Raw genomic sequence first — 23,518 nt, 5'->3', positions numbered from 1 at the left:
TCCTGCCTCTTTGCTTTGTGAAGAACAACTTTCTGTTACTAGTTTGAAGCCTGCTACCCATTCCTTTCCTTTGGTGTCCTCTAGCTCTTCTTTATGGGAACTAATGAAGAACTTTTCTGTATGCACCCTCTCCACCCAACTCCTGCTTTTAGAGACCTCTATCCTGTCCCCCCTCCGTCTCCTCTTTTCTAAGCTGAGAAGTCCCAGTCTCTTTAGCCTCTCTTCATAGGGGACCTGTTCCCAACCCCTGATCATTTCAGTTGCCCTCCCCTCTCCCAGCCTCTCTCTTCCCCTCTCCCACCTCCTTTTCCCAGTCTCCCCCAGTTTTGTTCAATAAAGACAGATTCCATTTTTGAACACAATTGTCCTTTATTTTGTACATCAAGAAAAGGGGCTAGGGAAGGGTAAGTGGAAGGAGGTGAGGGAGGAATGGGGCACGAGCCCCCAATGGGGAGGACTGGGCTGGCTCTGCGGGCTTCTGGGGGTGGAAGCTCTCCTGCAGCCCCCCAATTGCCCCCTCTCTCCAGATGGCAGCCTGCGACAAGTGCAGCCGGGCTGATGGCCGAGTGGTGTGATGTGCCCAGTGTGGGCACTCCGGGCACTCCAAGCCAGGACTGGTTTTCAAGCGGGGCACCCCTGAGAACTGTCTGTCCGGGGTGGGGGTCAGGTCCCTTTAAGCACAGCCCTCGGCTAGCCTGAGACAGCATCTCCACACTCTAAGTCCTCCTCTGATGCCCTGCCGGCACTGCTTCTGGCCATCCTTAAGCCCTGTTCAGGGTCCACTTAATGTGGACATGCTAGTTCGAATTAGCAAAACGCTAATTCGAACTAGTTTTTAGTTCTAGATGCGTTAGTTCGAATTAGCTTAGTTCGAATTAACTAATTCGAACTAAGTTAGTTCGAACTAACTCTGTAGTGTAGACATACCCTAAAAGAGTGTTACTAGGAGGAGGGAGAAAAATTGTTCTCCTGGGTCTCTGAGGATAGGACAAGAAGCAGTGGGCTTAAACTGCAAGGGAGGTTTAGGTTGGACATTAGGAAATACTTCCTAACTGTCAGGATGTTTAAACACTGGAATAAGTTGCCTAGGTAGGTTGTGGTATCTCCATCTCTGGAGATATTTAAGAGCAGGTTAGACAGACATCTATCAGGGCTGATCTAGATCAGTGTTTCCCAATTTCATTTGGACACGGAACCCCTTTTCAGCTTGAAAGAATTTCAAGGAACCCCAAGGATTGCCAGGGTAAAATTTTGTTGAGCTTAAAAAAAAGACTCTCCACAAAAAGGCTCTGTCTCTTTAAGAGAGGGCGGGGGAGTGCCGAGTTCTCACAGAACTGCTTGGAGCACCAATTGGGAAACACCGGTATAGATGGTATTGGGTCCTGCCGTGAGTGCAGAGTACTGGAATCAATGACCTTTCGAGGACCCTTCGAGTTCTAGTGTTCTATGATTCTATGAAAATTTCAGTTGCCAAACAGAGTGCCCCACATGCTCCCTGCCCCTCTGGGTGCTCCTTTCTGTGCCCCTCCTTCTGCAGGCACAAGTCACTCCTGTGGGAGGGACTGCCCCACACAGCAGCCAAAGGGGAATTCTTTCTGTTATTCTTTTTTTTAGTGATGTACATGTCGTCAAACTGTGATCCACCACAACAACAGATAAGATGTAAAATAACATGTGACCTCTTAAAATTAATTACCATAAGGAATATGCAAATACAATGTTACCAGTCCACCAAAAATTTGTGAATGCGTTTGCTGGTCCACAGTATAAAGAAGGTTGGGAACCACTGTGTTAAGTGAAAAATTTTGAAAATTTAGCTTTTTATCATTTTTTGGAACAAAGCCAAAAAGGTTAATGTCTGAGATTCCTATGAATTTGAAATGTTGATTTTTTTTTCAGATTTAAGGATTACACCTGCCAAGACCATATACATAGTTTTAAAGGAATTTCTGCAACAATGTAATACTTTAAAATTGATACTTGACATTTTCTTCCAGGTTCTATGCAGGAGACAGTTTAGAAAATTTAGAGTCTCCATTATAGGTTAAAATTACAATATGGGACACTATTTTCTATTGGAACCTATGTTTGTATATAGGAACACCAAGCCCACAAATATCAGAGAACTGCAAGGCACAAGAGTAAAGATTGAATACTTTCGGTCACTGAAAATACGTGGCTAACTAGTGCTTTAGGCCCCAGTTCAGGAACCTAGTTAGGCATGTGCTCAAGTTCCACTGGAATTGTATGAATTTAAGTATTTTCCTGGATAGGAACAACAGAGTAATATTATTCTTAACTTTATGGTCTTTTGGAAACAAATAATAAAATTCTCCCTCCAGATAAGAAATCTTTAAAATTTTCAATAGCTTTCACTTGAACATTTGAAAGCTTCTTAAAAACCTATTGAAATATCTCACTTTGAACCAATCACTAGCACTCACCTATTTATTTTTATGGATATTCTTTTCACATATCTTTCAGTATATCCTGCTATTAACTGTTTAGACTGCTGAGAAAGTGAAGAAACAAATGTATTACATACTGGGGAATTAGCAGAAAGTCAAAAGTAGCCCCAACCTTTGAACTTGTTAGGTACCCTCTTTAAAAAGGCTTCTCAGAATGCCATATATAGACACATAAATGAATATATACTGTATACATAGAGAGCAGTAGGCATACACAACTTAGTTTAATTGGAAGCAAGGACAATTTTATTGTACATCATAATCTTTAATATTAAAAGTTAATTCAATAGGAAAACTCTGCATTTCTTGCCCCATCTTTAGATGTCACCTTAATCAATCTATTACACTCTGCTTCTCATCTAGATTAAATACCAGATTCTACCAGAGGACACAATTTAAATTTTAGTCTTCTACTTTCTCTTGTTTTCAGACTTCCTTAACTTTGATCACAAAGGGAAAAAAAAATTCAAATATCTTCGTTAGACAAAAATGACTCTTGTTTGAGGTGGCAACAAATCCATTAGTAACACAAAGCACTAGAAGTACAATTGCAGAGATTAATCATCAGTGCAGCTTCCTTCCTGCAGCACTAACTTTTCATAATGAAGATTTACAGTGGAGTAAAGTAAAAATACAAAGTGAATGTTGAGAGAACTGAATACTCAGAATTAGTAATTTTATTTGTATTCACTAGTGCAACACAAATGAAATAATCTTTACATACAGGCTTAAACCTGAATTTTACAAGCAAATTCCAATATACAGTATTTTCTCTGAATTGGTTTTAAAAAATAAAACCAACAATACTGAATTTAAGATAAATATCAACACTGGAGTTAACATTGTTATTATAGTGGTGCTTTAAGTAGGCAGTGAGCAGCTTTACCACAACAGTGATTGAAGTACTCTTGAATTTCCTTTATGGCATGGTTGTAGATTATAAAACTCATGCCTACCAACATGATCATCTACTAAGATCCTTAGTTAGCCACTATGATGAGATGAAAAAGGATAGTTATAGGAGCCCAATTCATGAGTAAATTTCCATTTTAATGATATGAGAATGTTTATATTAAGTGTATTATGTACTGTGCAAAATCTGAAACTTTCCCCCCACCCCAGACATGCAATAAACCAGTATATGGATGTCTTATGGGAGTGATGTGCAAACAACAAAATAAACAATTCACATGGTATTCAAGTCTTCTAGCTTTTTACATCAGCAGTTAAGCCAAAATGGACTGCCTTTTATTGATCTATGATACAATCTAGTTGAATCTCCTTGGAGTCTGATTTTGAACTCTAGGATCATTTTTATGTGAACTGCATGAAAAGATTTTTAGTGGATTTGGGGATTTTCAATAGAAATGGTTGGTAATACTTTCCTCAACCCCTGTGTTATTAATGAAAAAACATATGCAATACTATCTCCACAATATACTCAAGACACATTTTTCTCCAAGGTCTAAATATTAATCCTATGAAAGTTTTGCCATTAATTTTAAATGGGATTAAGTACGTACTACCTTGGAGAGAAATGAGGGGGCTCTTTTGAGCTGCATTAATGTTAAATTTCCATGATTATAAAAGCTAAAATTAATGTACAATGAAAACCTGCTATTGCATATGGATCTTTTCACATGCCTGGGTATATGATAATTCTGTTAGATGATATAAGGGTATCTTGGAAACAGAAACACTTGCACAGAAATTAGTTTCAAACAAAAAGCCACACACAACAGGATGCATTTAGATTATTTTAGGCACAACTCTAAGCAATAAAGCTAATTTAAAGTGCAATTTATTTTTTCTTGTGTTTTCTCATTAGAATGTAATTTGTTTTGCCTTTTTTATACACATGTATTGAACAGTAGTTTAATAGTTTTGTGAATATTGCACAAAAGAAAGTCCAAGATGTGAAACAGATGAAAAAGTCAACAGTAACTAATTTTAGAAATGTAAAGAAGTCCAAAGATGCATCTAAACCTTTATACATTTAGAGTAATCTACACCAGTACTAATCAACCATCTCCATCTTTAAAGCACAGTTGCTACAATTTCAGACTTGAAGTTTTCCATACGGTATCTTTTTTCTCCCCTTTCACTAGAGCAAGACTTCACCTCTCCCAGTTGTTCAACTAATAATCTTTACCTCACACTCTGGACTTTCTGTACATACTCTGGAACAACCCTCGCTAAAGTCTTGATAGAAACAGAAATATGGACTTGTGTTTAATGAATGAATGTTTAGCAAGGAGTTTTAACTGAACACGACTACAATGTATACTACCATCGTAGTCTATTACATATAGCAGCTCTGCTATCCATGGCTCCATTTCTTATTTACTAGTCTGTTAGGGTAAAATAGGGAGTGTGTATATGTATTTTCACTTCAAGGAATATATCTTACTGAAGTTTCTATAGAAACAAGAAGAACCACAACTTTTTTTTTTCAAAAATAAATCTTAAAATAATTTTGTATGTCCATAGAAACCTTGGTGGCTCTTTTCTTTGTATCTTAAAATCAGTAAAAGTTCAGGTTTTTTTTTTTAAACTAAATAGTTTATTTTTACCATCTCTTGAAAAGTAAATCAGAATGGTAAAACTTAGGGGACTGACGGAAGAAAGGGAGAATAACAGAATCCATTCTGAAATATCTCTATACCAATAGCATTCTTTTTCATGAAAGTCCCTCAAACTATATACAATTAAAAATAAAATCACCTTCCCTTTAAGTAAAGTCAACTTTCAAAACTTCCATAAAAATCTATTCAGACCTGAAAATGAGCCAAGAACATGATTATTTCATCAGCAATTTTCAAACTCTAGAGAAACAGTCAACCACCTGGAATTAATTCTATGACTATACACAAAGTCAATTTTATTTACTGCTCAAATATAAGACCTGCTCTGCTTCTGGACAGCAAACAGAATTGTCAAGATGCTTCTAGAAGGAAAAAAACTTAAGTCATTATAACAGTAGTCTTGTGCTTAGACTTGTTTTGATCAATTTCTGTAACAAGTACAATATTAATGGTAAATAGATTTTTAAAAATAAGTTAACATAAAACATTAATCTGTTTCATTTCAGAATTGTATAACCAGATGTGAAATGAACAGATTAAACAAAGTATACTTATGAAATTATTTCACCTAACTCCTGATTAAAAGAGCACACTGTCAGCACTATGCTTGCATTGTTCATAGGTTATCTCTTCAAAAGTTTGTCACTTATTTTTTCACTGGGATAGCCACCATTGTCTTATGAGCCAGAGTTCATTATTGAAAAGTTCCTGTAGAGATATACATGTACAATATATTCCCTGGAAAAGTGTACTGTATTACACCTTCCTTCTGCAAAGGCCTATAAGCACAGTATCTTGCTCCTCTGTTTTATTACATACTGAAGAGTAAGTTTTTGAAAATATTATTTCTGACTGTTCTGCTGCTAGTCTTGCATCTCAGGTATACATAAGCTAAAGACAACAAGGTACTATGCTTCCGGGGGAGATACCAGGGTAAATTTTTGGAACACTTTGCTGGATATGCACTTACTCAACCCATAGTATGTGTATTTTTCAAACTTTGGGACCCCATTGCTACCACCTGACAAATATCTGAAGACCAGATATCTTGCTAAAGAGAGAAGAAACGTATTTCCTTATTTTATTTTCCCAGAATTCCTTCCTAGGAACCCCCTATCTTTGAGAAGGTACCCTTCCCTGAAATAACCATATTTCCAGGTCTAAGAATGACATCAGAAAATTGCTCAAAGCAAAGCTGCGGGTCTTAGAAAAAGAAGGGCTTTTTAAAAGTAAGTTTTATTATGTAAAATAATTTCAAATCCCTGAATATATGCTCAAGTTTTGTGCAAACATTTCAACTCAGATACCTCAGTTCTTCCAATAATAAGCAGGAAGTCAATACATATAAAAATAGTACAAGAAAGTTAAATAATTAAAATGTATGGTGTGAAACCACCAGCTCAGCTTTTATGGATTCCGTATCCCCAGAGGCTCATTATACACCTTCTGAAAAGCACTTGCACAGTTTTTTTGCACAAGTATCCTTTGCTCTCTGTTACAAAAATTTACCCAGTAATATCTATTAAACACCACAAGAGATACTACAGTTTCAGTACACTATTCGGATGGATCGAAGTTTCTGTGCAAATAAGAGCTATTTCACCCTATGAGATCTGTTTGCAATCCGTGAATGGTAAAGAGCAGCTTAAAAGCAAATACAGCAGCATTGTGATACCTTCAGGGTATCAAATCTAGATTAAAACAACATTAATTATATTTTATTAGAGTCATGAGATAATTTGGGTAAGTATGAAGATTTTGCATAGGCCTCTAGAATAGAGTGAAATTATGTCCAGGGTAACATATGCTAATAAATTAGATATCTAAATTAATTTTCCACTGCTATAAATCTAACTAGAAGTCAGAACTGAAAGATTAGATTGAATATTGATTCTGCTGTCCAACAGTTCACATTAATAAAAACAAGTAATTAATTCTGCAAGCAAACTACCCTTCTCAAATGCATGGTGAAACACCGTGGAAAAGTGCTCAGTGGTCATCACAGATTTCAGTATTTGTTAAGTTATTAGGAGAGACAGAACGGTAATACAGGATGCAAGTATAAACCATTATGATCTTTTAAGAGAAGATGGACAGTTTTTGATTGCATCAACTTTCAGATTGCAATAGGCAAATTTTAATAACAGATCCCATTTTTAATACTCATTCAGGATTTGGATAAAGTCATAAATAAAGCAATGTATAATTTTTTCTAATGAGATGTGCATATGGATGTCATGTTTTTAATGTGTCTTTGGTTTAGGGAGGCGGGAATGCCAATTAGAGGCTAAACTATCCCCAAAATGCAAACTGGCACTCTGATTTTGCACATTTTCCTTTTTTTGTGCCAGCGGCCTTGGGATGTTAGTCTTGGAATGGAAGATCTGAGGTTCTGCAGATATAAGCAAAGATTTCGGGTTTCTTATTTGCTTACATTTAACAAAGGAAATAGTTGGCGGATGAAGTTTAGAAATTCTCTGACTCGGTTTACTCTTTAGGTTTCTCTGACTAGCTGCTGATTGTAGCTGTGTGGCACTACTTAGTGGTGATAGCTTAGGTTCCGTGGAAGCAATGGAGCAGGTTGGAGATGGTGCAGTAATGGCTACTGTAGGAGGCACTAAAGCATTCTGGTTTGGGGACTCTGAAGCTCTTAAAGTCTTTGGCTGAGAAGCCTGGCTTGGAGATAAAGGTTGACTTTTCACAGCTAACTTAGTCTGCACATCTTTAACATCCACTTGGGTAGCTGTCTGAAATGAAGAAGGTGTTCTATCTTCATTAGTAGCCAGTTCTCCTTGATCTTTAGCACCCTTGTTAACCTTCAAATTCTCATCAAAAGGTGCACACTCATTCAAGTCCTTTATATTTAAACATTTACTCAAAATATTCAACTTCTTTATGAAAGAGCCACTTGCAGCATTTTGAATGGAACAATCATTGTTTTCATGCAGGCCCTGTTTAAGGTGTTCATTGTGGGCCTCGATATGTGGGGTTTTTATTAATTTTCCCTGGACGAGGTCTGTGGAACTGGGAAGGATGCAGGAAGGCTGTAGTACTTGAGGCTGTTAAAAAGAAAATACGTTAACATGTTAGACTAGGGAAATATATATAATTATATATGTGGACCTCCCAGGTAAACCTCATCCCAGAAGGCATACCTGGGAGGTCGACAAATGCCTTTGATGTCGACCGCGGAGCATCCAGACTGCTGCGCTGAGCCGACAAACAGCTGATCGGCTCAGCACGGCAGCCATTTACATTTAAATGAAGTGACAATTATTTAAATCGCCGCTTCATTTTCCTATGCCGGGTAGCCTAATCTACATGCCTCTGTCGCCAGAGGCATGTAGTCTAGAAGTACCCAAAGTGTCAAGCACTATTACAATAAATCAGTAATGCAGGAGCAACATTTCTCATTAAGCTACTCTGATTTAACCTTTTCACCATTATTACATTGAAGAGGAGGATTATTTGAGGGAAGGGGATATCTTTCTTAATACCTTGCTCAACCAAGTCAACTCAGTTCAAAGAGCATTTTAGATTGCTACTCAGATTAACAAGCACCTCAGTTTTCATCAGCGCTCTCACATATACCTGCTAGGCTACTCTTCAATGAAGTACTGAGTACCTCCTCTATCATTCTCCATAAAGAGCGAATTTAAGAGAAAAAACAGACCAGGAAAATTTATTAATCTAATTTTGATTTACTGGAGATTTTTCCTTTGGTTCATGAACTCCACCCTTTGGCAAGCTAGAGACTGGGCCAGTGACATCAATGACTGACAAAGTGAAGTGCAGAGACACTGAACACAGGAAAAACTGGTGCTTTTATAAAGAAGAAAAGTGTGATAAATTGGAGATGAGTCTCAAAACATTACTTTCGTAGTACATTATTTTTCACTCCACAGACTAACATCATCAAGCTGCAGGTGAGTGTGGTAAACTTTGGCATTTTCTTTCCTACCAAGCAGTTCTACTACAGATACAAAAATGCTTCAAAAGGCATTAGCAAATTTTAAATACATAAAGCTTAAAGAATAAATTCTGGCAAATCTGTCAATTATTCTATATTAATGGAATAGACATGGATAATCTCTGTATCTTGAACTAAATCCTGTTATTTCAGAGAGGACTTGCAAAACAAAGATGGCTTGATGTCAGCCCAAGCAATTCACTGTTTTGAGAACCCAGTTATAAATTCTAAAAAACTTGAGAAAGTTCTTGAGCACAGAAGCAAATAGAGTAGAACCATTCACAATGCATGAATGCATATGTACTGAATAAAGAACCAAAATACTTCAATGGCAGCGAACAGAGCATCAGCTAATAGAGGGAGTTTGCCTGGGCAGTGTGTGAAAGAAGCTAAGGTGTGTGTGACATTACGGGGGCTGTGCTGTGAGCTGGTAGGGCGAATATCCAAATATCTGTCTGTCTGTGACCATTTGTTTACTGGTGCTAGTTGCAGGGACTGTATGACTGTGTATTCGTCTGTTTGAAAAGTATGAATCGGGAGTACTTTGTTTCAAGTGAACCATGAGGGGCTGATGGGATTGGAGACAAAGCTCTGAGCCAGGGACTTGCTTCGAATCAGCAGCCTTATAAAAAAAGGCAGCCAGAGAGAACAGAGAGAGCAGTGAACAAAGCAGCAGCTAAAAATGGGAGTTCGCTTGGGAATTTACCTTGGGAGAACCACACAGTGGTTGGAGTTTGTCTTTCTCTTTTTTCTCCTTCTGTTCTCTCCTTCAGGCGTCAGGTGCAATCAATACAACATCTGAGGAGTCTTTCAGAAGGAAGACAATATGGATAGTGAGAGATTAGCTGTTATGACCTGCACAGGATGTGCCATATTTGTCTTCCTCCCAGAGCATAGAAGAGAATTCATCTGTACAAGTGCAATCTGGTCTCCATATTAGAAGAGAAGGTTAAAGTGTCATCCTTTGTTCCATCAGTGAAAATGAAGACTTTCTAGATAGAAGTCAGAATCTTATACTGCAGATACAGGATGCTGAAGAAAGAGAGAGGACAATGCAAAACAGGGAAGAAAACTGGCAGCATGTGACTTTCAGAAGACAACAGATAATTCAGGTATCCCCAATCCAGATAGAGGTAAGCAACAATTTCCAGGCTCTCTGCACAGATACTACAGTGGAGAATGCTTTGACAGAGACCTCTGAGGGAAGGGGTCAGAAGGAGACGCCATCGACCAGAAGGCATGGGATGCACAGACCTTGGGATGGGGGTTCCATGAACATCGCTCCCAAGAGAAAGAGATAGGGTGGTGGTAGACGGGGACTCCCTCATAAGGAGGACAGAGTCATCCATCTACCATCCACACCAGGAAATTTGAGAAGTGTGCTTGCTGCTTGCAGCCAAAATACAGGATGCTCTCTGAAACTGATCAAGAGTTCATACCACTACCCCTTCCTACTTCTGCACATAGAAACCAATGATACTGCGAAGAATGACCGTGAGTGGGTCACTGCAGATTACACAGCACTGGGAAAAAGGATCAAAGAGTTTTAGGCACAAGTTGTGTTCTCATCCATCCTCCCTGTTGAAGGAAAAAGTCCAGACAGGTATTGTCAAATTTTGGAAGTAAATACGTGATTGCGCAGTTGGTGTTGGAGACAAGGCTTTGGATTCTTCATCCATGGGATGCTGTTCCAAACACAAGGATTGCTAGGAAGAAATGGGATCCACCTAATGAAGAGAGTGAAGAGTATCATCATAGGCAGGCCTGCAAACCTAGCGAGGAGGGGTTTAAGTTACATTCATCGGGGGATGGTGACCTGAGGTAAGTGGGGAAGTAGGATACGAGGAAGAAACACAAGGAGGAAGGTGCAACAGAAGAGGACCCCTAATTGAGCAAGTAGGGCAATTAGATAGCTATCTAAGGTGTCTGCACACAAACGTAAGATGCCCAGGAAGCAAACAGGAAGAATTAGAAGTCCTGACACGGTCAAAGAATTATGATTTGATTGCAATAACGGAGACCGGATGGGATGATACACATATGGTAGGCAACCAGCTTGGCTTAACAGTGAAATTTTTGGTGAGCTTAAACACAGAAAGGAAGTTTATAAGAAGTGGAAGTGAGGACACATGACTAGGGAGGAGTATAAACATATTGTTTGAGCATGCAGGGGTATAGCCAGGAGAACCAAAGTGCAATTGGAATTGCAGCTAGCAAGGGATGTGAAAGGTAACAAGAAAGGTTTCTACAGGCAAGTTAGCAATAAGAGGGTGGGCAGGGAAGGTGTGGAACTATTATTAAATGAAGGAGGTAATCCAGTGATAGAACAGGGAAAAGCTGAAGTACTCAATGCTTTTTTTGCCCCTATCTTCACAGAAAAGGTTAGCTTCCTGACTGCTGTACTAGACAGCACAGTATGGGAAGGAGGTGGGCAGCCCTCCGTGGAGAAAGAACAGGTTAAGAAATATTTAGAAAAGCTGGACATACGTTATATCCTGCCCCATTGATGTGTGTATTTGGGGATGCTGAGGGAGTTGGCTGATGTGATTGAAAAGCCATTGGCCATTATTTTGAAAACTCTGGCGATTGAGGACGGTCCTGGACAATTGAGGACGGTCCTGGACAATTGGAAAAAGGCAAATGTAGTGGCAATCTTTTTTAAAAAAGGGAAGAAGAATCTGGGGAAGTACAAACTGGTCAGCTTCACCACAGTCCCCAGAAAAATTATGGAAGGGATGCTCAAGGAATCAATTTTGAAGCACTTGAAAGAGAGAAAAGTGATGAGGAATAGTCAACATGGATTCACCAAGGGCAATGTCATGCCTGACCAACCTGATTGCCTTCTATAACGAGCAAACTAGCTCTGTGGACATGGGGAAGGTGGTGAACATGATATGCCTTGACTTTATCTTGTTGGCAAGAATACTGTGGGAAACTGTATCAAAAACTATGCTAAAGTAGTATGGGATTGGATAAATTCATAGAATCATAGAACCATAGAGCTGGAAGAGACCTCAGAAGGTCATCAAGTCCTGCCCCCTGCCCTAGGAGGGACCAATCCCAACTAAATCAACCCAGCCAGGGCTTTGTCAAACTGAGACTTAAAAATCTCTAGGGATGGAGACACCACTACTTCCCTAGGTAACCCATTCCAGTGCTTCACCACTCTCCTAGTGAAATAGTTTTTCCTAATATCCAACCTGGACTTCACTGTAACTTAAGACCATTGCTCCTTGTTCTGCCATCCGTCTCTAACGTGAACAGCTTTTCTCCATCCTCTTTGGAACCCCCCTTGAGGAAGTTGAAGGCTGCTATCAAATCCCCCCTCACTCTTCTCTATAGTTCCCTGGATTGTCCTTCTTCACTTTTTTGAAGATGTGCGCTACATTTGCCTTTTTCCAGTCATCTGGGATCTTTCCCAATCTCCACGACTTTTCAAAGATAATGGTCAAAGACTCCTCAATGACATTTCCCACCTCCCTCAGTACCTTCGGATGCATTAAACTCGGACCCATGGATTTGTGTACGTTTAGCTTTTTTAAAGAGTTCCTAACCTGTTCTTTATCCATCAAGGGCTGTCCATCTTCATCCCATCTTACGTCACTTAGCTCAGAAGTCCAGGAGCCGACCTTGTCCGTGAATACAGAGGCAAAGAAAGCATTGAGTACTTCAGCTTTCCCTACATCATCTGTCACTAGGTTACCTCCTTTATCCAGTAGGGGTCACACACCTTCTCTGATCACCTTCTTCTTGGTAACATGCCTGTAGAAACCTTTCTTGTTATCCTTCATATCCTTTGCCAGTCGCAATTCCAATTGCGCTTTTGCCTTCCTGATAATCCCCCGGCATTCTCGAACAATATACATTTAAACCCCTCCCTGGTCATTTGTCCAAGTTTCAACATTTTGTAATGTCCTTTTTGTGCTTAAATTCACCAAGGATTTTCCCGGTAAGCCAATCCAGTCTCCTACCAGGCTTGCTTCTCTTGCTACGCATCAGGATGGTTTCTTTCTGTGCCTTCAATAAGGCTTCTTTAAAATACTGCCAGGTCTCCTGGACTCCTTTCCCCTTCATGTTAGCATCCCAGGGGATTCTGCCCATCAAGTCTCCAAGGGAGTCAAAATCTGCTTTTCTGAATTCCAAGTTGTGTATTTTACTACTCTTTTTTCTTCCTTTGATCAGGATCTTGAAATCTACCATTTCATGATCACTGCTTCCAGGGAAATTGACTGTGAGGTTATAGAATGCCGGCTAGATCATCAAGATCAATGGGTAGTGATGAAAGGCTAGATGTCTGGTTGGCAGTCAAGCGGAGTGCCCTAATGGTTGGTTTTTGGGCCGGTTGTTTACCACATCTTTATGAATGACCTGGATGAGGGGATGGATGGCTCCCTTAGCAAATCTGCAGATGACACTAAGCTGGGGGAGAGGTAGATATGTTGGTGGGTAGGGTTAGGGTCCAGAGTGAGGACTGGGCTAAAATAAATCTGATGAGGTTCAAGAAGGACAAGTGCAGAGTCCTGCACTTGGAATGGAAGAATCCCAAGCATTGCTATAGGCTGAGTACTGACTGGCTAAGCAGTAATCCTGCTGTAAAGAACCTGGGGATTATAGTGGATGAGAAGCTGAATGTGCTCTTGTAGCCAAGAAGGCTAACAGCATATTGGGGTGCATTAGTAGGAGCATTGCCAGCAGATCTACAGAAGTGATTATTTCCCTTTATTCACCGCTGGTGAGGACACAACTGGAGTACTGTGTCCAATTCTGGGCCCCCATTACAGACACATTGGAGTAAGTCCAGCAGAGGGCAATAAAAATGTTTAGTGGGCTGAAACATGACTTACGAGAAGCTGAAGGATTTGGGCTTTTTTAGTCTATAGAGAAGAGTGAGGGGATATTTGATAGCAGCCTTTAACTACCTGATGTGCGGTTCCAAAAATTATGGAGAGAGGCTGCTCTCAGTAGTGACAGAGGACAAAATGAAGAGCAACAATCCCAAGTTGCACCGAGGGTGGTCTAATTTGGCTATTAGGAAAAACTGTTTCGCTAGGAGGGTGGTGAAGCATTGGAATGGGTTACCTAGGCAGGTGATAGAATTTTATGTTTTTAAGTCCCACTTGACAAAGCCCTGGCTGGGATGTTTTACTTAGGATTTGTCCTGTTTTTTAAGCAGGGGTTTGGACTCCATGACCCTATGAATCTAACGAAGTTAAGATTTTCTAATCCAATTGAGAAAAACACAAAATGAAGATTATTTTTATGGCATAAAGTTCTTTATCAATGTCTATCATACACAAACAGCTGTTTAACCTCCTCATTTTTAGTAATAAATCAATAAAACCCAATAGGTTATTTATGAACACTAAATTACATGTACTAAACCCCAAAATGTGCCCAGTTACATCAAAATAACTAGTCAAATGTTAATTAAAAAGTGTAAAGTTTCTGAAATGTAACAGTGTAAGATACAACCCCTGCTCCTTACTTAAAAGTGTTACTATGTGTATACCTGTATCTGAAATACTAGTTAGAAACTTTTATTAATGCAGTATCTGGGCTGCCAGATCACAAAATAGCATAAAAATATTGTTTAAATTGAATGATGGAGTGGTAAGCATTTGCATTCAATATTACAGAAATTGCACAGAAGATATCATCAAATGTATAAAGACATAAATACCTAAAATCTTTCATAATCAAAAGATGCCAACACTTGACCCCAAAGTAGAAAGCAGCATTAAATCTACTCAGCAAACAATTTATATGATATAGCTTTAGCACAGATGGCCATATCATCTTTCAGTATATTTCCAACAGAATAGACAAAAATGTGGTCTTCTATTTAAAATGAATCACACTGAGCCTAACACTGATCTCACAAATACGACTTCAATGGTTACTCCTGGTTTATACTATTGAAAGATCAAAAGAAGATTAAAATCAGAATCAACAGTTCATCTCAGAAAGGGAGGTACTAACTCCTTACTTAAGATTCTTCTAAATGTGTGGTGCCTAAATGTATTCCACTAACGGTTATGTGACTGCACTTAGGAGCCAGAGCTTTTGAAAGTAGTAGCATCTGTCAATCCAGGCATACACTCTTGCATTGCCTTGTGGTTTCTCCCTAGGTGATGAAAGGTGAGGTGGATTTCTCCACCTCAAGTTTACCATGTTCACAGCAGAGAGGGAGGGTGTATCTTGAAAACAGATAGGAAGTCCACATCTCGAAGAACCTCCAAATACAAGCATTAACTTTCCATTCTTCTTTGAGAGATGTTCCCCATAGTATTCCAGTGTGATTAACAATCACAGAAACACTGGTTGCTAAATGAGGAATCTGTTGCAGAATCATTCACTAGAGCAAGAGACATAAAGGTGTGTTCTGAATGCCATGTGGCTGTCAGATATGTCCAGAATGGGCATAGTAGTTGATACCTGTGCTCTTGTGGAACAGACCTATATCCCATCTTATGGGGACAGTTCAAATAGTTGATAAGAGTGTAACACATCCCGAAATCCACTTCAAGATTCTTAGGGTGGAAATGGCCTACAATGGCTACAAAGTGTTTAGGAGACTTTCAGAAGGGCTTTGATCTCTGTAGGTAGAAGGCAAAGACCCTGGAGACATTGAGAAAGTGATGCTGCTGTTCCATATTTGAAGTATGTGGTTTGGGAAAGAAGGTTGGCAAATGTATGGGTTGGTTGAGGTAAAAGTAGAAAGACACATGGTAGAACTTTGGAATGCAAGCACAGCAAGACTTTATCTTCATAAAATGTGGTGAAATAGAAGCTTGCTGGTTTGTTAATGTTCCTTGCAGACTAAGAAAGTGACTTTCATGGACAGAAGAAAAAGGAATCAGGAGGCTAGGATTCAAAGGGAGAGTTTGTTAATAGGTTGAGGTCCCTCAATGGAGCGACAAGCTGGATGGGCAGGCTGTTACCTTCCAGAACCAGGAAGTCAAACAGTGGGTTAAAACTGAATGACCCTGCACCAGATGGCTGGAAAGTGCTAATAACCATGGCATGCACCTTGCTGGAGTTGAGAGCAAGTCCCGATGCCTTCAGATAGAGAAAACAATCCAAGAGCAGAGGGATGCCAATAGCTTCGAGGGCAAGACCTTTCTGTTGGGCAGGAGGTGACATGTGCCTAGTTAGCTCAGTAGTAGCATCTAGTGGAGTCCTTTCTGCTATCAGAAAGGACCTCTCAGACTGACAGCAAACATTCTTGCGCCTGCAGATATGTCCATCCAAAAGGTTAGACTATCAGGTGGGAGCATCTGTGGATCAGGATGACTGAGTTTGCTGCTGTTTTGTATGAGCAGTTCCAGAATGTTGGGAGCAGAAGTGGAGGGTATTTTGATATAGGGAGAAGGAAAGGAATCCAGAAGTAACAAGGCTGGAAGGCAGTGATCAGGATGACTGTCATCTTATCCCTCAAGAGTTTCCGAAGGATGCATGACATAAGGAGAGAAGGGAAGGCACAGTTTGCCTAGTTTGATCAGTTTATGATCAGGGTGTTGCCCTGTGTCTTCCCCTTGAGCAGTACTGAATGCATTTGGTGTTGGTGTGAGATGTAAGAAGGTTCCTGATTGAAGTTTTCCACTGACCAAAAAGGTCTGCATTGACCGTGTTGTGCATTTCCCATTCGTGATGGATTTTAAAGTTCCTGTTGAGAGCATTGGCAATCACCATTTGGATCCTTGGTGATAAGTCTCTGACAAGAGGATACACTGGGCAATGCACCATTTCTAGTGGCACGCTAGTTCTGTACACACTGTTAGGGACCTTGTGCTTCCCTTGGTTGTTCATGTAGTACACTGTAGTGGTTTTCAACAACATGATTAGAACATAAGAACAGCCATATTGGGTCAGACCAAAAGTCCATTTAGCCCAGTATCCTGTCTTCTGACAGTGGCCAATGCCAGGTCAGAAGGGAATGAGGGAATGAACAGAACAGGTAATCATCAAATGATCCCTCCTCTGTCACCCATTCCTAACTTCTGACCAACAGAGGCTATGGGAATCATTCCTAGCTATCCTGGCTAATAGACATTGATGGACCTATCCTCCATGAAATTATCTAATTATTTAAAAAAACCCTGTTAAAGACCTGGTTTTCACAAAATCCTCTGGCTAGGAGTTCCACATGCTGAGTGTGCATTGTGTGAAGTATTTTTAAAATCTGCTACCTATTAATTTCATTTGGTGATCCCTAGTCCTTGTGTTATAGGACCAAGTAAATAGCCATTTCAATCCCTTAAGTGTTGTTGCCTTATCCTGAACATTTTCCAATACCAAGAATAGGGATGTTAGTGAGTAGTCAACTACTTGACTACCTCATAAGCTTGTAGTAGTGAAGTGGACTACTGAATTCTTGCTTCCCTCCCCTCGACCCCGCTACTTCTGTAGGAGAAGCAGCAGCGGGAGGGGGGGGGGGGAGGTAGGAGGGAACCAGGAGCCAGTGCTGGAGGAAGCTGGCTTAAAAGCTGGTCTCCCCCAGCACTGTCTCTGCAGTTCTGCCTGCCCCCCGTGCCACCTCTACAAGAGGCAGCAGTGGGGGATGAGGGGAGGATGCTGTGAAGCAACCTAAGCCCACAGCAGGCTGAGGCTCACTATGGGAAGAGGCTGCTATGGCAGAAGCCCCTGTCCATGGGACTCCTCACAGATCGGGGCTGCTGCCACCAAACAGCCTCTGTTCATAGTGGCTGGAGCTAGCTGCACTGGGTCCATCGAGCCCAGTATCCTTTCTGCTGGCAGGGACCAATACCAGATGCACCAGAGAGAGGGAACACAACAGGTAATCCTCATATGATTCCTCCCCTGTCACCCATTTCCAGATAAACAGAAGCTAGGGACACCATTCCTACCCATCTTAGCTAATAGCCATTGATGGATCTAACCTCCATGAATCTATCTAGCTCTTTTTTGAACCCTATTAAAGTCCTAGCCTTCACTATATTCTCTGGTAAGGCGTTCCAGAGGTTGACTGTGCGCTGAGTGAAAAAAAGTCCTTTTGTTTTATACCCGCTGCCTATTAATTTCGTTTGGTGACTCCTAGTTCTTATATTGTGGAAATAAGTAAATAACTTTTCCTTATTCACTTTTTCCACACCAGTCATGATTTGCCATTTAAGATGTCAAGAAACTATATCTGCATCCTATGCTGGGTTGACATGTACCCCAGTCAATATGGGGATAGTTGAAAACTTCCACTACTGAATTTTTTAAGTTTTTTTTATAGCCTCTTTAATCTCTCTTACCATTTCACAGTGACTATTACTATCCTGGTCAGGTGGTTGGTAATATAGCCCTTCTGCTATATTCATATTATTAAAGCATGGAATTACCACCCCATATTGTATTGAAGAGTTAGATTCATTTAAATTTTTACTTAATTTGATTCCACACTTTCTTTCACAAATATAGGCACCTAGGTTCCATGTAAGGTGTGCAGCTCTGTGACCATGCAGCTGTTTAATAAGCCCTGCATAGAGATGCTGATCTCCTGCTCAGGCAGGAAGCTCAGCTGACCAGATGGAGGAGGGACTGCCTGAGGAGCTTCAGACAGAACTGTATGATTGAAATAGAGGTGCTCAGAGAGCAAGTAGGGAAGAAATAAGTGGCTGGAGGCAGAGTTGTAGAGTAATGGAGCGGCAGAAGAAGGCGGGAGTAATTGGCTGAGTGGAGTTGGAGGGGTGAGGAGTTTGGGGAGTCCCATCTCTGCCAGGATAGGAGAGGCAGAAACCCAGCATTCTCCCTGAGCCTCTTGTACTGGGAAGCGGACTGGGAGTGGGAGAGGGTGTGTGTGTGTAGGGGAGGGTGATGGAAGCTGACTGCTTGAGGTAGGTAGGAGAAAGTGGTGGTGGGTCGGTGGGTGCTGGCATTGGGGTGTGGTGGAAGTGGAAAGTTTGTGTTGTGTGTCTTGGGGTGAGGTGGGGAAGGGGTGAAAAGTTTGTGCTGTTTCTTGTAGGCTGTTGATGCTTGCAGACCTGAGAAGAAGGATTTTACCCCAGCTGGATTGGGGGGGGGGGAGCAGACTGCACAGGGGTAAGTGGGGGAAAGATGGAGTGTGCGAGTGCTGGCATCTATGCAGTAAGGTGGAGGCAGGGGGCAGTTTAGAGTGTCCCAGACTCACTTTCTGCAGTCCTCTCCATCTGTCTGAGTTGGGAGGGGGGGGAGAGACGAAGGAATCAGGATGCATGGGTGGGGGTTGTGTGCCAGGATATTTGCATGATTAGATTTCAAACACAGTTTACATAGGTGCTAACGACTTAAGATAAGGAAGAAAAACATTGTAACAGATTTTTTTCGAGGGTTGCAGATATCTAAAACTCCGACCTTAATGATTTTTTAAAATCCTGTGTTACTAATTAATACATGGTATACTGTATTGCATTAAGGCCAGATTTTTGATATGTGGAAGAGTTCTGGATCCTATGAGGCTATTCTTGATTTAGCCCTAAGTGGAGTGCAGGATCTGGTCATAACTGGACCGCCTGGAAATAGTGACCATAACGTAATGAAATTTAACATCCCTGTGGTAGGAAAAACATCTCAGCAGCCCAACACTGTGGCGTTTAATTTCAGAAAGGGGAACTACACAAAAATGAGGAAGTTAGTTAAACAGAAATTAAAAAGCTACAGTGACAAAAGTAAAATCTCTGCAAGCTGCATGGAAACTTTTCAAAGACACCATAAGAGAGGCCCAACTTAAAAAACACAGTAAGAGAACCAAAAAAGTGCTACTGTGGCTTAACAACCAGGTAAAAAAAGCAGTCCGACAAAAAGATATCTTTTAAAAAGTGGAAGTCAAAGCCTAGTGAGAAAAATAGAAAGGACAATAAATTCCATCAAATTAAGTGTAAAAATATAATAAGAAAAGCCAAAAAGGAGTTTGAACAGCTAGCCAAAAACTCAAAAAGTAATAGTGAAATGTTTTTTAAGTACATCAGAAGCAGAAATCTGGCTAAGCATCCAGGAGGGTCCTTGGATGATTGAGATGCTAAATGAACCCCCAAAGATGATAAAGTAGCAGCAGAGAAGCTAAATAAATTCTTTGCTTCAGTCTTCACGGCTGAGGATATTGGGAAGATTCCCAAATCTGAGCCATTCTTTTTAGGTGACAAATCTGAGGAATTGTCCCAGGTTGGGGTGTCATTAGAGGAGCTTTTGGGACAAATTGATAAACAATTCCCCAGGACCACATGATATTCACCCAAGATTTATGAAAGAACTCAAATGGGAAATCGCAGAACTATTAACTGTGGTTCGTAACCTATCCTTTAAATTGGCTTCTGTATCTAATGACTGGAAGATAGCTAATGTGATGCCAATATTTAAAAAGGGTTCTAGAGGTGATCCTGGCAATTACAGACAGGTAAGTCTAAAGTCAGTACTGGGCAAATCAGTTGAAACTATAGTAAAGAATAAAATTGTCAGACACATGGATTAATATAAGTTTTTGAGGGAAAGTCAACATGGTTTGAGAAATTATGTCTTACTAATCTGCTGGAGTTCTTTGGGGGGGGGGGTCAACAAACATGTGGACAAGGGGGATCCAGTGGATATAGTGGACTTAGATTTCCAGAAAGCCTTTGACAAGGTCCCTCACCAAAGGCTCTCAAGTAAAGTAAGTTGTCATGGGATAAGAGGGAAGGACCTTTCGTGGATTGGTAACCAATTAAAAGACAGAAAACAAAGGGCAAGAATCAATGGTAAGTTTTCTGAGTGGAGAGAGGTAACTAGTAGGGTCCCCCAAGGGTCTGTCCTAGGACCCATCCAATTCAACTTATTTATAAATGATCTAGAGAAAGGGGTAAACAGCGAGGTGGCAAAATTTGCAGATCCCAAACTGCTTAAGATAGTTAAGATCAAAGCAGACTGTGAAGAGCTTCAAAAAGATGTCAACAAACTAAGTGATTGGGCAACGAAATGGCAAATGAAATTCAATGTTGATAAATGTAAAGTAATGCACATTGGAAAAAATAATCCCAATTATATATATAATATGATGGGACTAATTTGTCTACAACTACTCGAGAGAGATCTTGGAGTCAATATGGATAGTTCTCTGAAAACATCCACTCAGAGGTAGTGCAGAGGTAATCAAAAAAGCAAACAGAACGTTCGGAATCATTAAAAAGGGGATAGAGAATAAGAGAAAATATCTCAAAAAGATATGTTGACATTTCAAAAAGGTTCAGAAAAGGGCAACAAAAATGATTAGCGGTTTGGAATGGGTCCTGTTTGAAGAGAGATTAAAAAGACTTGGATTTTTCATCTTAGAAAAGAGGAGACTAAGGGGGGGATATGATAGAAGTCTATAAAATCATGACTGGCATGGAAAAAGTGAGTAAGGAAAAGTTATTTACTTATTCCCACAATATAAGAACTAGGGGTCACCAAATGAAATTAATAGGCAGCAAGTTTAAAACAAACAAAAATAAGTTTTTCTTCACCCAGCACACAGTCAACCTGTGGAACGCCTTACCAGAGGATGCGAAGAAGGCTAGAACTTTAACAGGGTTCAAGGGCTAGATAAAGTTATGGAGGTTAGGTCCATCAATGGCTATTAGCCAGGATGGGTAGGAATGGTATCCCTAGCCTGTTTCTCTGGATGTGGGTGACAGGGGAGGGATCACGTGAGGATTATCTGTTGTGATCCCTCCCATCTGGTATTGGCTAGTGTTGGCAGACAGGTTACTGGACTAGATGGCTGTTCTTACGATCTTATGAGTCAGAAGCAGCAAGTATTAGGTGTAATGCTAATTGTTTTGTACAATTAAATCCTAGTTGCAAGTTCTTTGAAACATGAATCTGCCTACAGACAATGAAATTATGTGTTAATTTGCTCTGGGGTTTCTACTCTGAGTTGGTGACACACCAGGTGAAAATTTCAAACCAGGAAAACATTTATCTGATTTTACAGATGTCTCTGTTTTATTAGTTCTTTTATGGCATGAATCAGAGAAACTGTATAAGACTGAGTGAATGCCTTTTAGTCTCCTTTCTAGTGTCAATAAATACTGCATTAGTATTTGCAAGGAGCACATGACTATTTCTAGTTGACTCAGATTTGTCTAGCATCTTAAAGCTGAGCTGTGTGTGGATAATATGCATTGTGATGTGTTTTCTAACTGGAGTTGTTAGAAAGTATAATGATACATGTACTCCAAGGGTAGTGTTCATTTTATTTTTATTTGATTTAATATTAAATAATCATCATAAGCATTGCTCCTTGTTAACTATCCTTTGTTTAAATATATTTTTTTCACACCCCTATGAATTGCATTTATATATTTGTGTGTCTCTCTCTCTTTCTCCAGCGTTTTTTTTTGTAGGGATGGTGCACATTCACATCCTACCTCACTGTTGGTGTTGCACATAAGACATTTCAACCCTCACAAAAATTCAACCCACCAAAGGATAGAAAATAGTAGAGGGAACTCTGATTGCCACTTCCCCACCAGCATGACCTGTTCTGTCTTTCCAATATATTTTGTACCCTGGTATTACTGTGTCCCATTGATTATCTTATTCCACCAAGTTTCTGATATGCCTATTACGTTAATATCCTCCCTTGATATAAAGCATTCTAGTTGATCCATATTATTAGTCTTCTAGCATTTGTATATAAGCACATTAAAAACTTGTCCCTATTTAGCTGTCTGCCATTACCTGATGTGACTGAATGGAACTCTTTCATTTGACTGTTTCTCATTTGATCTTACAGAGGTTACATACCTTATCTTCCACCCTCTGCTCTTTACTAGGACATAGAGAATCTCTATTAATATATCATCCCCTAAGGGATATCTCTCTCTGATCCATGTGCTCCTCTGCACCTGTCAGGTTTGCCTACTTTAAAAACTGCTCTACACCCATTTCAATTTCAATCTGGTTCCATTGTAGTTTAGGTGAAGCCCCTCCTTTCTGAATGGGCTCCTCTTTTCCCAAAAGTTTCCCCAGTTCCTAATACATTTAAACATCCATCCATAAATCTAAACATCCTAATAAATCAATAAATTCATCCTAATAAATCTAAACTTTCCTACCCTTCCTTACTCCTGAGGCAAAGGAGGCTACTCTCCTGGTGCTACTGGAACACCCTGACAAGCATGCCTTCAGAATGGAAGTGGTGGATCACAAGTAGTGTCCAAAACTTCAGATTCCAAGTAGTCAGCCTCAGAAGGGAAGCTGTGTTAGCCTGTAAATTTAAAAATGAGAAGACCGGAGGCACCTTAAGAGACGAACAAAAACTATATATAGAATCATGAGCTTTCATGGGTAAAACCCACTGTATTAGGCTATGTCTAGACTACAAGCCTCTTTCGAAAGTATCTTTCAAAAAAGCCTCTTTTGAAAGAGCATCTAGACTGCAACCACTTCTTTCGAAAAAGCCAGCCTGGATGCTCTCTTTTGAAAAAACCCTGTTTGCATTCAAGAACACCTTTTTTTGAAAGAGCACTTTTTTCAAAAAAACCCTATAGTCTAGA

The 23,518-nt window shown here is 40.1% G+C and overlaps 1 protein-coding gene across 6 annotated transcripts in view; it reads right to left on the bottom strand.

Moving 5' to 3' along the window:
- Window positions 1–3,127: 3,127 nt before the first annotated feature.
- CCSER2 (coiled-coil serine rich protein 2) overlaps window positions 3,128–23,518 on the bottom strand; it is a 223,055-nt gene continuing 202,664 nt past the window's right edge. For 4 of the 6 annotated variants that reach the window (XM_075934845.2, XM_014576098.4, XM_014576104.4 and 1 more), the window contains one exon: window positions 3,128–8,112. In XM_075934845.2, the coding sequence (XP_075790960.2) occupies window positions 7,297–8,112 (816 nt within the window). In that variant the 3' untranslated portion in view covers window positions 3,128–7,296. The remainder of the gene's footprint in view (window positions 8,113–23,518) is intronic. The other 2 variants (XM_075934842.2, XM_075934841.2) reach the window with 2 other exon arrangements.

This window comes from Pelodiscus sinensis, chromosome 8 (assembly GCF_052426305.1).
Source record: "Pelodiscus sinensis isolate ZL-2025 chromosome 8, ASM5242630v1, whole genome shotgun sequence".
NCBI classification, from domain to species: Eukaryota; Metazoa; Chordata; order Testudines; family Trionychidae; genus Pelodiscus; species Pelodiscus sinensis.
The sequence above is the reverse complement of the archived record's forward strand: the minus strand, read 5'-3'. Positions and strand labels throughout refer to the sequence as shown.